Source organism: Aulonocara sp. 'chitande type north' Nkhata Bay, linkage group LG18, assembly GCF_057382095.1.
Source record: "Aulonocara sp. 'chitande type north' Nkhata Bay isolate Kocher_YH1m ecotype deep benthic linkage group LG18, A_spYH_male_GT1.1, whole genome shotgun sequence".
NCBI classification, from domain to species: domain Eukaryota; kingdom Metazoa; phylum Chordata; class Actinopteri; order Cichliformes; family Cichlidae; genus Aulonocara; species Aulonocara sp. 'chitande type north' Nkhata Bay.
In genome coordinates, this window is record NC_141361.1 from 20,015,242 (window position 1) to 20,030,283 (window position 15,042).

General features: G+C 41.1%; 1 protein-coding gene and 1 long non-coding RNA gene across 15 annotated transcripts in view; one reads left to right on the forward strand and one right to left on the reverse strand.

The window, feature by feature from the left end:
• Positions 1-15,041, forward strand: part of clcn2a (chloride channel, voltage-sensitive 2a) — a 62,688-nt gene extending 47,647 nt beyond the window's left edge. For 3 of the 4 annotated variants that reach the window (XM_086272617.1, XM_086272614.1, XM_086272616.1), the window contains exons 16-25: positions 1,625-1,838; positions 2,011-2,144; positions 2,441-2,685; positions 3,027-3,138; positions 3,225-3,271; positions 5,627-5,695; positions 6,216-6,254; positions 6,345-6,449; positions 7,977-8,063; positions 8,191-15,041. In XM_086272617.1, the coding sequence (XP_086128743.1) occupies positions 1,625-1,838; positions 2,011-2,144; positions 2,441-2,685; positions 3,027-3,138; positions 3,225-3,271; positions 5,627-5,695; positions 6,216-6,254; positions 6,345-6,449; positions 7,977-8,063; positions 8,191-8,706 (1,568 nt within the window). In that variant the 3' untranslated portion in view covers positions 8,707-15,041. The remainder of the gene's footprint in view (positions 1-1,624; positions 1,839-2,010; positions 2,145-2,440; positions 2,686-3,026; positions 3,139-3,224; positions 3,272-5,626; positions 5,696-6,215; positions 6,255-6,344; positions 6,450-7,976; positions 8,064-8,190) is intronic. The other variant, XM_086272615.1, reaches the window with a different exon arrangement.
• Positions 1,147-8,704, reverse strand: LOC147308417 (uncharacterized). Of its 11 annotated transcripts, none has more exons than XR_015126153.1 (6): positions 7,720-8,704; positions 5,437-5,648; positions 5,206-5,316; positions 4,841-5,087; positions 3,200-3,265; positions 1,147-3,095 (listed from the first exon to the last, which is right to left on the reverse strand). It is a non-coding gene; the product is annotated as an uncharacterized LOC147308417 (long non-coding RNA). The 11 variants fall into 11 exon arrangements; XR_015126156.1 differs by having other exon boundaries at positions 4,841-4,916; positions 5,005-5,087; positions 5,206-5,648; XR_015126149.1 differs by having other exon boundaries at positions 4,841-5,316.
• Position 15,042: the final 1 nt, after the last annotated feature.

Below are 15,042 nucleotides of genomic sequence, written 5' to 3' on the forward strand. Positions count from 1 at the left end.
TTCTATATCGATGTTTGTTTTGAGATTTAATTAGATTAATTACATAGTTTCTTTTTGTGGGGATCCTGTAGTATTAGAATGTATCACAGCTGGAAAAGTCGTCACTGTTTTTACTACTTTATCAGTTTGGTCAGAAGATTGTTTCTAATATTACTTGTACTATGACTCTGTTCTGAAACGTACAAAGCCAGTGTTGGGGAGAGCAGCAGAAAGATTAATTGCTGAGTGTTTCAATTTGCTGTTTTAATTTTTGTACAATTAGCAGTACTGAGCAAAAGTTTTAAGCCACCCATCATTTCTTTACGTTTCACTTCCCAGCAGCCAGACTTTTATGCCATTTTTTTTAAAAAGTTGTCTTGAGCAATAGTTCTCCAAGTTTCTGTTTTTCTTTGGATTTCGGCTTTTACCCTCATTTTCAGTCCAGTCCTTGTACCTGACTGTGAGGATTGTTTTGGGGTTGTTTTTTCGCTTAACATTGACCTATGATTCATTCAAGCGTTAAACAAAGTAGCTAACTCAATGAATGAACTCATTTTCTGTCTAAAGGTAACAGACAATTTATCAAAGAATCAAATTTAAATTGTCTCTTTAGGCACTTTGTTACTAGGAAAACAAGAAAAAAACAATTTTTTTTAGTTAGTTTATTTAGTTCCGTGATAAATTCCCAAACTAACTGCGTTTGATAGCTATAGCATAGTAATTTTGCTCAAACAGGGTGATTCCCAAAGAGCTATTGCCTGAAAATTTGGCATATCTCACCATAAGTGTGTCCATAAAAGGAAGCTGGACAAGTTGAGAAAAAAGGGAAGTAGTGGCAGGCACAAAAAAATCTACAGCAGATGAACAGTCTCTGAAAATAGGAAAAGATCCAGCAAACATCTGTCACAGGACCTGAGAGATGCATCTGACTCTTTGGGTGATCCATCTGCTGTTCACTGAAGGCTCATTAGAAATGGTCTCAGTGGAAGGATGGCTGTCTTGAGGAAAGGAAATGGAGCGAAAAGGCTGAGGTATGCAAAATTACAGAGCAACTTTACTGAAAAATCAGGTGTTATGGAGTGATGAACCCAGATTTGAATATATGTATGGTGAAAGTCAGGAAAGTGATACAACACAGTGTGTCTGAAGCCATCTGGAGGCACTGTCATGATTTAGTGCTGCGTCTGACAGGTTTATTTTTTTAGTATGAAAACGATCCCAAACACACTGCCAGTACAATAAAATCATACCTGATGGAAAAACACACAGTAGAACTCAACATTGTAGAAATGGTGTGAGATCATCTTGACAGAGAGCAAAATAAAAGGCAGCCAACATTCAAAGAAGAGCTTTAAATGCCCTTCAGGAAGCCTTAAAAGCTGTTCCTGTTTTAAAAATTACAAAAGGCTTGCCTAAGAGAGTTCAGGCTATGATGAAGAAGAAAGGTGTTCACACAAAATGTTGACTCATTATTACAATTGACTCTCATTAGAATTGTATAAACTCAGATTTTGCCTTATATTCTGTATATACATGTAAATTTAAACTTTTTCTGTGGATCAGACACTCCATCTTTGCCATTTTGCTCCATGTAAATGGCTTCAAGGAGACTGACAGATATAAAAGATTTTCCCTTCATTCACAGGTGCTGCTGCTCTGTCTGGAGCGGTCACCCACACTGTATCCACAGCGGTCATAGTGTTCGAGCTGACCGGTCAGATCTCACACATCCTGCCTGTGATGATCGCTGTGATCCTGGCCAACGCCGTGGCCCAGGCGCTCCAACCATCGCTGTACGACTCCATCATTCGCATCAAGAAGCTCCCTTATCTGCCTGAGCTGGGGATGGGACATCATGAGTGAGTCTGCTGATGCTGATGCTGCTTTCCTCTTTTGCAGTGATTCTGCACCTTTTTTCACTTTTTTTATTCCATTTCCTCTTCATCTTCCTTTCGCTTATCTTCCCGTTCATTTCCTTCCCTTATGTTTGCAGGTGTCTCATTAACCTCTATCTTCTCCTCCATGTTTCAGGAAGTATAATATCCGTGTGGAGGACATCATGGTCAGAGATGTGCGCTACATCACTCTTAACTCTTCCTATCGGGATCTGCAAGAGATGTTAATGACAGGTCAGCTCAAAACGCTGGCCCTGGTTGAATCCAGAGGTAAGAGCATACACAGTATGGGTATGAGCTCATCACTGTGCTTGTGCCTCCTAATTAATTACAAAGTCCCATTAAGAGACATGTCAATGCATTCAGCACAAAGTTATGACTTATTCTAAGCCAGAGGCAACTCACATCAGCAGTACTACAGCACTATAAAGTCCCAGACGATACCGACCTCTCTTGTCTGATTTTCTTTTTAATATGTGCTTTTTTTGTTTGTTTTCACAGCCCCTAACTAATAATTTTACTCCTCCCTTGCCATTGCCTATCCCGTGCCCTTCCTTCTCCCTCAGACTCCATGATCCTGCTGGGCTCCATAGAGCGTTTGCAGCTCCAGTCGCTGCTTTCGCTTCAGCTGTCACGCCAGCGGAGGCTGGAGTACCTCCGCCAGCTGGCGCAGGACAACGGCACGCACGATCACCTGCCCAGTCTTACCAGTGACAGCACCCCCAGCTCTCCCTGCACCCACACCCACCTCAACTCCTCGACCAATTCCAGTGCTCGCCAAGCGGTCCGCTTCTTGGTGAGCACTCAACAGGTGTGAGGCGTCCGGGGGCGCCAGGGCTGGGCTGGGGCGAAGTCTGGATTGGGTTGGGGTTGTAGCAGTAGACTAAAAGTGGATCAGCATGTGTGAAGCATGTAGCAGTAGGTAAAGGCACAGATGGAGTTTTTGGACAGCTGTTGTGGTAAGTGCTTACAAGCTGTGTGAATGTACTTCATTTGTATTTTAACATTAAAATGTGTCTTCTGTGTCTCTGTCGTCTGTGCCCTTACCTGTGCTGTCCTGTTCGTTTACGTGCATGTGTATTCGTCCTTTGTGTGTCTCCCTCGTTTTTGTTTTTGTCCTTTTTTTCCTGCGTTAATGTATTTTCCGTGTAGATCTCCACAGAGGAGTCTTCATCCTTCAGCCCAGTGGTTTCCAATGTTCAGCTTCCTCTGAAATCTGCCCTGAAAACCGTGTCTGCCATCAGTGACACAGAGACGCCAAACAGTATGTATTTTACAAAAACAAATAAATTAAAGATCAGAGTTTAGATTCAAATGTACTAAACCTTTTTTTTTTGTCCCCTCTCTGAGGCTCTCAGACCCTTTCCTGTGCTGACCAAGACAAGGAGCTGCTGGAGGTGAGGAGAAGCAGAGATGTTATAGATGCATGAGTGCGAGTGTCCTTTAAGAGTGCGACATGCACTGTACGAGCGGGGATGTGTGCGCTCTCTCAGTCCTCACATATATCGTCCACCTCGTCGTCCTCCTGCTGCTGACAGGCAGGATCCACCCACAGACAGCAGGGTTTTCCTGTGTAATCTCATGCTGTGGTCGAAGCTTTTTGTATAAAACGTCTATGAATCATTGCACCCTCACCGCACAGCACATCCACTGCTGGTCAAACGGGTTTTTTTTAACATCCTACATTTTAGCATTTCTTTTTTCTTTTCTTTTTTTTAGTTTTATTTAAAGCGGTCATGGCGTCATGCAGTGTGGTTTAAAAAAATGTTTCTTATCTCTTTTCAACACCTTTCAGCACAGTTCAGTCCTCAGCCACTGCTGTGCTGCCAAACGCTGTTCAAATGCGCAATTCTTTTTAAAAATCGGGTGTAGATCAATCAGAGATATAAAACGTGTCAACCTGATGGTTTTGGGTTTAAATATTTCAGTCGGTTCACACATAAAGGATCAAGCTGTTTCTACTGTTCTGGAAATGAAACATTTTTGGTTTTGGACTGGTCAAAATAAGTAATATTGAACACGCTCCTGGAAGTTTAAAGCATAGAGCAAAGCTGAATTACAACCCTTATTCAAAATATTTGCAAATCTCATAATCCCATATTTTATTCTCAACAAAAACATATCAGAGGCTTAAACTAAGACAATTTACCATTTTAATAAAAATATTGGTTTATTTTGAATTTGAAGGCAGCAACACATCTCAAAAAAGTTGGGACAGAGTCACGTTTTCCACTGTGCAGCATCCTCTCTTCTTTTAACAACAGTCTGTAAACATCTGGGAACTGAGGAGATCAGCTGCAGGACGATTTTACAAGTGTTGTCCCATTCGTGTCTGATTGAAGATTCCAGATTCTCAACAGTCCTGCATCTTCTATATCATATTTAACTGTCTGACATCAGGCAGATCAATTCAGCACTCAGACTCTTCTACTATGAAGTTGTAATACATGCAGGATGCAGTTGAGCATTGAATTACTGAAATATTTAAGGCCTTCCCTCAAACCCTCATCTAGATGTTGCTCTAAAATCTGTACACACCTTGATATGTACGAGTTGTACATCAGCTCTAAGGCACCTCAATACCATCAGAAATGCAGAGGTTTGAATTGAGAGCTGATAGCTGGGTTCACGTCTTCCAACAATAATTTCCAATTTCAAATCGTATGATCACTTTTTTCCACTTTGTCTGAGTCCATTTTAAATGAGCTTTGGTTCAGAGGAGACAGCAGCAGTTTGGGATCATGTCCACATATGGCTTCTTCTTTGCTGTTTGGGAAGTGTTCCTCAATTTAAACATTTGATGTATTTTCTGTGTTGTGAATAAAATTTGGGTGTATGAGATTTGCACATTTCAAAATTAGAAATTATGATTGTAGATTAAAAATTAGCATTGCCCCCAGAAAAAAACCCAAAAAGTGGAAAAAAAACTGACCTCAGTGTCATATCTTTGTTATTATGTTACTCACCTTAGAGGCTGGCAGCCTGTCCACACTGTAGCCTTCCGCTCGGACCAAGACGGTAGGCTCCAGCCTTCCTGTGACACTAAATCGGATAAACATTTAAAATACAGATGCATGGATGGACAAAGAAAAGAAATGTAGAACAGGTATTACAAAAAAAACCCCACAACCTTTTGTAGAGACACTTGACTGACACTCATGTAGGCCCTAATAGGCAGGTTGTGTTGACAAATGTAACCATAGTATCTGAACCCTGAAATAATTGCCAGAAAATTCAAGTTACTTTGAAAATAAAAAACTTTATTGAATCTTCTGACAATTTTTTTGCCAAATAAAATGATGGAGATGATGTAGAAGTCTCAAAAACTCACAAAAATGGGATAAAGTCTTTTCTTTTTTTTTATCCAACCATTTGAAGAAGCAGCCATTTGTTCATTAAAGAAGCTGATTGAATAAGACATTTGCTCTCAGCTGCAAAGCTCCTAAAGGGATGACACGAGATATTAAAATACTAAAATATAAGATGTTCAAGCTCCTTTTTTCTGGCAGTGCATCATATTGTATTAACCGTTGGGCTTCTTGTACAGCTTCTGTGCCCTCACCTCCATCTGTGGTGTAGTAATTATACCCTTTCAGCAACATTGTGCTCTCATCACAAAGACTTCTCCCAGCAGAAGTCAGACTGGGCTCCAATGTTGCAGTGGTGCGATGTTAAAGGGGAAAAACTGTCCGCTTCCACTGACGCTGTGTTAATGTTGTGCTGTGTTGATGCCTTCTCTCCCTGGCTGGAAGAGCCCGGCTGGGCCGGCTCCTTCTGAAAAAAGAAAGCCCAAGCCCAAACGTGTGAGGATCTCCATGGCGGTAAGATTGTCTGCCGCCTAGAGACTGTTGCTTAGTAACCGTTGCCTTGCGACACACACGTAGTGAGTGCTGGACCAAAATATTTGTGGTGCACAAACCAGAGCATTAGAGTGCTTTAGCAGAGAGAGCGAGAGAAAGTGTGTGTGTTTTAGAGAGGTGTGAATGTCTGTCAGTGTTTCATCAGCTTTCACTCGGGTCTGAATGTCTGGTCTGTGCGACTGTGTGTGTGTTTTTTATTTAAAGGTGGTTGATTCTCTGAGTTTTATTGTTGTTGTCAGTGTAATTTTTGGGATTCTGGCTGCACAGAGATCAATAAACCAAAGTTTTCCTTCAGCCTCGTATTCTCATAGACTGGTAGATATAAATGCTGCACTGGTTTACAGCCTGTGTCTTTACCATACTACACTGAAGCAAACACATGTATACTAGGTATTCAATCAGGTGTTGCGTTTTGAACATTTACTTTGTATAAATCTGTTTGTTGAAGCAATGAATGAATAACTGAATGTTGGCTTTTTAGGACTCTACCGAGGTGGAAGACTGCATGACCCCCTCAGAGGTGAGCCCTACACTAACAAAAGATTTAACATATGAAATGAGCTTTCTTTGAATTCAGAGTTTAGAGGTTCCAGTGTCCTCCTTAATGCAGATAACAGAGTGGGAGGAGCAGCAGCTTGACGAACCGGTGGATTTCAAGAACTGCAAGATTGATCCGGCACCCTTCCAGCTGGTGGAGCAAACATCTCTGCATAAGGTGCAATATAAACAAACAACTAGCAACACAAATAAAATACAAATTTTAACTATAAATCACACACACAAAAAATGTGCAGACATTATGCTCCTTCAGTTGCATTAGCACGATGCTTTTAAAATATTACGTCAGTGTGAGCTCAACACAACCCTTTAATGCCAGCTTCTGGTTTTGTCTCGCTCCTCTTCTGCGCAAACAGTGGTAAGTGTCGTAATGCTGCTCACTTCTGCTGAATACATTTTCTCTGACACCACCAGGACTTTATAGTAGAAGCTTGCATTGGTCACTGGAGGATCAGTTTCACAGCGCAGAAAACTGAATGAAAAAATGCAAAAAAATAAAATAAAACAAAGCAAACCGTGCAAGTGGTCATAATGGGTCTTCAAGGGATCTAAAAATAGCAGCTGTGCCAGAAGCTGTCTGGACAGGCATGAGAAGATGACCTTTGCGGGCATATAAAGTTTAAATCAGGTATGCCTTTTATGGGCCGACCTTTTTCATTACGCCTCATAAAATGAAAATGGTCCCTTTAGTCACAGACTAATATGCAGAACAAGTCACTAACACTGATGTTAGAAAATCCATGAACCCACTCTTTTTTTCTTGTTTCTTGAAAGGCTCCATACAAATCTAAGTTTCTAGTTTTTGATGTGCTCATTCTCTTCCCTCTTGTATGAAAACACAGACAGTATGGTGCTCATTTATTATGTATTCTTTTCATCTTCCTTATATCACTGTATATAATCAGAAGGCAGAAACGGCTTCTCATGAACAGCAAACAAATTAATATTAAAAATACAGACTTATTGTTCTTCTTTTGGATTTTTGGACTTTCATTGTATAAGTAAATGGGCTGGTTCTTGTGTAGTGCTCTTCTGCTCGAACACAAAGCGCTTTATGTAACATGTCTGAATCACCCGAGCACTTTATTTTCTGTCTTAAGTGCATTCTAGCTAACATTCACGCTTAGATGAACCCATCGAGATCAACATGTTGCACAAAGATGGCACATAGAGATCGAACCACCAACCTTCTGAGTAGTAAATGAGCTCTCTCAAAGACAGCTATGTGCACTGTATATGAGCTTATTATAGTAAGATTATTATTATTTAATAATGAAAAGCACTTTGAATGAATGTGTGCTGATTGCTAAGTTCAAACTCTAAACTGCTGCTCCCATGAAATCAGCCCTTTAATGGTCCAACCCAACACATTTATCTTGAAGGTCAGGAGCGTTATACCAAATTAACCACAGCACCCATGAGCTTACCTGGTTTTACCTGAAGACTGTTGCTTCGATTCCTTAATCTCCTTTCCGAATACCTGTGATTGTCATGCATCATAAATCACAGCGAGCTGTGGTTAGTTGGTTCAGTTTTATGACTCTGGCACCGTCTTGTCTGACACAGTGTCCATGTTGAAAAGGGAGAAACATGATGCAGTTTCTATAACCCAGATCCAAAATGCATGTGAACTCCCTTTGAGTCTGTATCCAGGGCATGACCCACCTTTTCTCCTCCTCCACAGACTCACACCATCTTCTCTCTCCTTGGTCTGGACCACGCCTATGTGACCAGCATGGGACGACTGGTTGGAGTGGTTTCTCTCAAAGAGGTCTGCAATTCTGTCTGATGAAAGCTGTTTTATTTATGTTATATGTTCCACCTCTCCTCTTTCTTCACCTCTTTTCTTGGCTCTCCTTCCTGTCTTTCTTTTTTTTTCGGGCTGACCGCATCTCCAGCTGCGTAAGGCCATCGAAGGCTCAGTGACAGTGACTGGAGTGAAAGTGCGCCCTCCGCTGGCCAGTTTCCGTGACAGTGGGAACACCACAAATGTATCCGAGGTAACTGAACTTCACAAGCTGTGCATCCGCCACAGGGGGCTCTCTTTGCCACGGGAACCCAACCCTCCAAATGTGGAGGATCAGCCAGATCTCCAGTACAAAGAGATCCCTGTCAACTTTTCGGACGAAACAAACGTGCAGTTCGAAGCCAGCCCCGGCGACATCACAAATCCCTCGTCAGAGCTGCCGCTCCAGGAAAGCCCCTCGTTCACAGAGGATCAGTCTGAGTTTACTTTTGACTGCAGCCCCTCCCACACCGAGGAATCGGAGCTGGCCTGTGACTTTGACCCCTCCAACCAAACTCCTGAGCCAGACGAAATGGAGCAAGAGGAGGCGCCTCCGTCTCTAAACAACAGCCAATCCGAACCTGGGGGGGGGGGTAGCACAGGCCACACTGAGGATCAGTCAGAATGATCAGATCCACACTGTCGCCTCATGAATGTTGACGTTTCTTACATTTGTTGGGGTCACACTCACCTCCAAGTCCAGCCTAGATACTCGTGGTATGACAGTGAGCGAGTGCTTGAAAGATATATGAGGGATAAAGCTGGTTTTGTTTTATGTTTTTAATGCTGACAGCTAATCTCCTGGAAGGACCAAAAGTAGCACTTTCTGACCAAAAGAGTCAATATTTACAGGGTATAAAATTCAAATATCAGGATTTTTGGTTTTAAAATGTTGTTCTGCTACGCCTGCGGAAGACAATGAAGTTGAATCCACAATTTGTAAACTGGTTTCTCCATCCATACAAACATACAAACATACATACATGTGAAACCAAGAACACAGCACTCAGTAACAGATTGGTGCCCGTGAGCATACCCTGAATAATCTCCGTTCCGAGCTAATAACGACCATATTTTACAAAAAGAGTCTCATATTATATTATAGATAATCTGTAGCTAGCAATTGACCCAAAGAGTCATCAGAAACTTTGGGAAAGGGTCACTTTCACATAGACTATAGACTACACTATACTACACTATTCTGGTGGTCTTGCTGCCACCAGAGGAGTCGCCCCCTGCTGGCCTTCATAAAGAATGCCAAGTCTGATTAGAGGGCTCAGGGGGTAGGAATGAAAGGGCTCTTTGTAGTCTTTTCTGCTGTGTTAAGCTGGATTCATGGTCCAGTAGCATTGGCTTTAATTTTTCTCCCCTTCTTGTTCTTCTTTTCTTTATTTCAGCTCCTTTTTGTTAGATGCCAGCTGCTGGACAAAGAGTTTATACACATACGTGCATCCAGCTGTCAACTTGCAGCTGGTTGTAGTTGGAGATGATGAGTTTGACCTCCTCATCTTCCTCTCTTGCCTCTCTCTAGCTCCTCTTTCACTCCTCCAGTTCTTTTAATCAGTGTTTCTCTTCTCCTCCTTTTTTACCTCCTTCATAATCCATGACGGCTTGCCGCCTCCTCTTTGAAGCTCACTTCTAGAGCATCACAAGTGTTTATCTGGGGTTGTCTACTCCTTCTCAGCTCCTTGTCTAATTGATTGTGGTCAAGGGTCTAAGCAAGAGCTTTACTGAGTCTATACTTGTTTTTTCTTTTTCTTTTTCGTGCTTTAAAAGAGCTCAACTTTTTTATTTGAGCTCTTCTCTGAGTCGTCTCACTTGCTGCTTTTGCCCATCTTCCACAAGGCCAGTCTGCTCCTTTTGAGATCTGTTTCCCTCCTTGAGACACTTTATCTCTATGATGGCAGAGCAGAGGCCATCTCTCAGTCCCTGCACAGCTGAGTTTTGAGGGGAGTTGGTCAGTGTGCTATTTCACACTGAAGCTGCTCTCTTTAAACTGCATTAGCCCAAATCCCTTAAAGATTCAAACATACTTATCATTAAAGTCCAGGCACACAAACATTAAAATGGCCAATAGGATCCTTTTTCTCATCTTATTTTATTGCACAAAGTACAATGAGGACGAGGATGAAATCACAGAAAAAAAAGATTTAGGAAGGTTTGTGGAAAAAAAAAAACGTGAAAAAGGGGGGTGAGTCTCATCTGTGACTGCTGCTTCTGCACTTCCCTTTAGGGCTGAACATTTCCTTTTTTTGTGTGTTTTGTTGGTTTGAGGCAACAACACTTGGTTTATGCTAAAAGCAAACAAAGAAAACAACTTTGGATTAAAATACACAATTTACAAAAATACAATGATGCTTAAGGGATACAGAGTGCTTTCACATGTAATGCCTCAGCGTCAGTACATGTGACTGTAGGGAAGAGTAGGGACTAAGGTTGTTCTCTATGGACAGCCCTCATTACAGTAAAAGTCATCAGGGAGCAAAAATGTACTTTATTTATTCATTTATTTTAGCTATGGCATCACATCTGTCACTCGCCTGTCTGTCCATCTACAGGTCATAGGAATCGCTCCGACGACGACAGTATTAGTCAGGTTTTGTTTCATTTAACTCTGATTGAGAATGCTACTGTTCCTGGATATTCCACAATCAACTGTAAGTGGTTTTATTGCAAAGTGGAAGTGTTTAGCAACCACAGGAACTCAGTCCCAAAGTGTCAGAGTGAGGTCAAAGAGCTCCAGTCCTCCTCTGGCATTAATATTTTTCAATTCAATTCAAATTTATTTATATAGCACAAAATCACAACAACAGTCACCTCAAGGTGCTTTATATTGTAAGGGAGACCCTACAATAATGCACACAGAGAAAAACCCAACAATTATATGATTGTGAGGAAGCATGAGTAAGCACTTTGATGACAGTGGGAAGGAAAAACTCCCTTTTAACAGGAAGAAACCTCCAGCAGAACCAGGCTCAGGGAGGGGCCATCTGCTGCAACCGGTTGGGGTGAGAGAAGGAAAACAGGATAAAGACATGCTGTGGAAGATCAGCACAAAAACTGTGCACTGGGAGCTTCATGGTGTCACAATGTGCTATGTGGCAGGCAGGATGACGGACTCAAGACAGAGAAATAAACTTAAAATGGCAACTTTTATCCTGGAAAAAAACTAACATTAAATAGAAAACTAAACTAGAAACAGGAAGCAAGAAACTTCAATTAAAAAACAAACCAGAAACTGTAAACTTGGTTATGGCTGGAAAGACGGCGGGGAAACGCAAAGCATAATGAAGATATGATGCAAGAAAGAGCAAAGGAAAACACAGGGCTTATATACACAGAGGGATAACGAGGGAATGAGACACAGGAGGAGAGCACAGCTGGGAGTAATCAGGCCTAACAAGACAAAGGAAGCAAAGCAGAATACAATGACAAAAGACAGACTGTCAAAGTAAAACAAGAAGTATAACACAGAGACACGGACTTGACAGAGGCTGAGACAGAGGCATGAACTGTAGTACAGGGGGGAAAAAAAGCACAGAGAAGACATAACACAGACACAGGGAGGGCATACTGTCTGAAACTAGAACAACAAAATATAACCTCAAGAGAACGGAAACCATGAATAACAAATAATCAAAAAATCTAAATTAAATACAAAACACTGGGTCACACCCAGGACTATGACACATGACATGGGTTTTCATAGACCAGCAGCTCCTGTATGTGTGGTGTGTAGGGGCCCAATGCTTTTGTCCACATAGTGGACACTAAATATCATTAATTAGTAGGGATGGGTATCGAAAACCGGTTCTTGTTGAGAACTGGTTCCCACTGTTTCAATTCCTTGGAGTTGTTTGCCATTTTTGGAAACGATTCCCTTATCGATTCCAGTCACCAAGTTGCGGAGCGTCATTTGCCTGGCAGGAAACACGGCGCGTAAGCGGCTCAAACACTCAAAAGTTTGGTTATACTTTACAAGAACGGATGACAACAGGGCAACTTGCAATACTTGCAAAGTAGATACTTCATTTAAGGGAGGAAACACTACGAATATGCAAAAGCATTTGCTCACAAAACACGTGATGACCTTAAATGAATGTCGTGTTTTTAATTCCGCTCCGGACTCGTTAATCTCAACCCAGCAGCAGCGGTAACGTTTGCACGTCCTCTCCCGTTAATGCGGCAGGTAAATAATCAACTAACAGTGCATATTATGTTAGCGCGATCTGCCTTGTTACAAAACCTGCCATTACTGCGCATTTAGGTGATCATGATGAGACAGACAGACAGAGTCTGGCTCAGATGCTGGCAGTTGTCGCTGCAGTCTACCGTTAGCGTCTCCTTTCAGGCCAGGATAGACGAACGTCACAGAGCAGTGGCTAAGTTTGTGGTAAAAGGCTTGAACCCATTTGCCACAGCAGATGCCCCTAATTTTCGGTAAGTGAATGTGTTTAATTGTAGGCAGGGACATTACTGGATATTCTTGTGTAATTGCTACAGAATCATTTATGTTATACTTTGTTATTGCTACAGAAGAATATTTATTTTATTATTTTACATTTACAATTTTTTTTCCTGGGGACCCTGTCACACCCCATTGAAGAGCCGTAGGCTGTGGATCTCTTAAGATGTCATTGTTGGGTTTGTAAGGCCATGTTACTCCTAAGTTTCTATCTTGTTCAAAGAGAAGATATAAAACAAAGTTCTAAGCTAATCGAACTTAGTGTTCTCCTTTTTTAAAAAGAATCGATAAGAGAATCGATAAAGAATCGAATCGTTAAACAGAATCGAAAATGGAATCGGAATCGTGAAAATCTTATCAATACCCATCCCTATTAATTAGTCACATTTAACATGAATTACCAGTTGTAATTCAAGTAAAAATAATTTTAATGAGGTAAATGATAAAACTCAACAGTAGCAAACACTACATGCAGAGGTTAACTGCATGAACCAGTAGTCTGATAAAAAAAACCACATAAACTGCTATCCTGTAATATCATCATGTTACGCCGGTGCATTATTGGTTAGGATTATTTTTAGCGTGGATTAAATACATTTACATGGCCAGAGAGGTGTGTGAGGGATATAACTCCTGTTGACTATAATAGAGGAACACCCCCACCCCAGCCCCCTGAGCAAGAATGGTTTTCTAACGCAGCTTGTTTTTAGATAACATTACAAAAACGTAGTGAATAAATAAAGAAATCGTATTAGAAGCTATGTACCGTTTCTGATAGATAGATTAGGAAGCGTGTGGTGGAAACTACAACTGCCTCTATTGTAATAGAGAATCACGTCCAGCAGTACAACTCTGTGGTTCATTAAGTTTCCAGACCCACTAACCTACTTCCAACACCACAGGCTGCTTTTGTCAAGTAAGATGGTGTTAGTTTGGTCTTTTTTCTGGGATTTGTTGACAGCAAAAACACAGAACACCACCTCCAGCTTTATCTTTTATGTGTGTGTGATATGTGTGCATATATATGTGTGTGTGTGTATGTGTGTGCGAGAGTACAACTTTCTTTGCCACACTCAAATCTGGATCAGACTCGTAACTTTTGGGTCTTCATGCCAAATCAACATCCTGTAAACATGATGCCAAACATTACAAGGACAGAAATGAGTGACGTACGATTAACTGCGAGTGGAAAAATCAAAACAATAAGAGAAAGCACAGAAAAACAAAGAACATTTCTAATGAGCACACGATGGTATGACTTCAAACAACTACCTATTCACTAGCGGTGGGTTTATATATCCGAGGGTCATAATGTTAAGACGTATTGCGGTGTTGTTTTATGTGTTTCGGTGATAGGCAATAAATTTACATTAACAATGCAGTAAAGGTTCAGACTACATTATTTATAACACTCTGCTGTCCTGTCAGAGCTTCATGTTGCAGCATATCATGAGGTTTGGGCGGGTTTTTTCTTCTTCTTTTTCTGCTATTAAATACTGGTTGCATCAGCCCCCGGTAGTCCACAATGAGCTGGGAACTATAAACACATCGACAAAGGCAGCTTCCAAATGTCCACCAAGCTTTAGTACAGGGCTCTAAAGAACAGTGAAGCACATTGTAATTACCATGACTATAATTTAATGCACGTGTAGCCTTGTCTGGCTTAATAAGGGCAATGCAGACTGAACTGCCTCTACATTCGTGTCTAGCGATGAAGGAACAACGCTTTGGCTCTGAGTTACAGGAATATACTGGCTGTTGTATAGAGAACACACACACACACACACATTTATACGTATAATACACACATATACCGTACCGTACGTGGCCTGTAGATATTAAACATCACGATATGTTACCACGTGTCTTTATGACATTTACTCCAGCCTGACCTCTAATGCAGCGTTGAGAAATGTAACTACTGTCTGAAGCCCGTGACACCCACAAGTCCCCCCCAAAAAAGGAAAAAAAACCTTGTAGAGCTACAAGCGTGTGTGTGAGTCCTTGTTAGGACCTTCAAATGACGTGTAAGTATTTTCGCTTCATGAAACAATTTTGAGCCATATTTCAGTCTCCTGTGATAGCACCGCAGCACATCAACCAGCCCTTTTTTTTTGTTTTGGTTTGAGTATTTTTTTTTTCTCCTTGCAGGCATCTGTGCAGAGATTTTATTAATGTCTTAACTTTTTTTTCTTGTTTGCATTTAGGAATGTGAAGTAGTGCTTGCCATATAAGATTAATTATAAAGGAGTTAAACTTAGAGAGTGTATAAGCTCATTTGCAGCGTATCTAGTTAAGCAATAAGTCTGTAGTATCTCCCTTTATATGGCACTGGCCTGTATATGCTTTGTATATATATATATGAAAGAGTTACGCACATGCTATTGTACATAGGAGAATTATGCATTTGCAGTCAACAGCCATTGTTATTTTTCAGAGGACATGAACTTGTTTTTGTACATGAGTGAATGATTAAATTTAAAGGGGAAAAAAAACTGC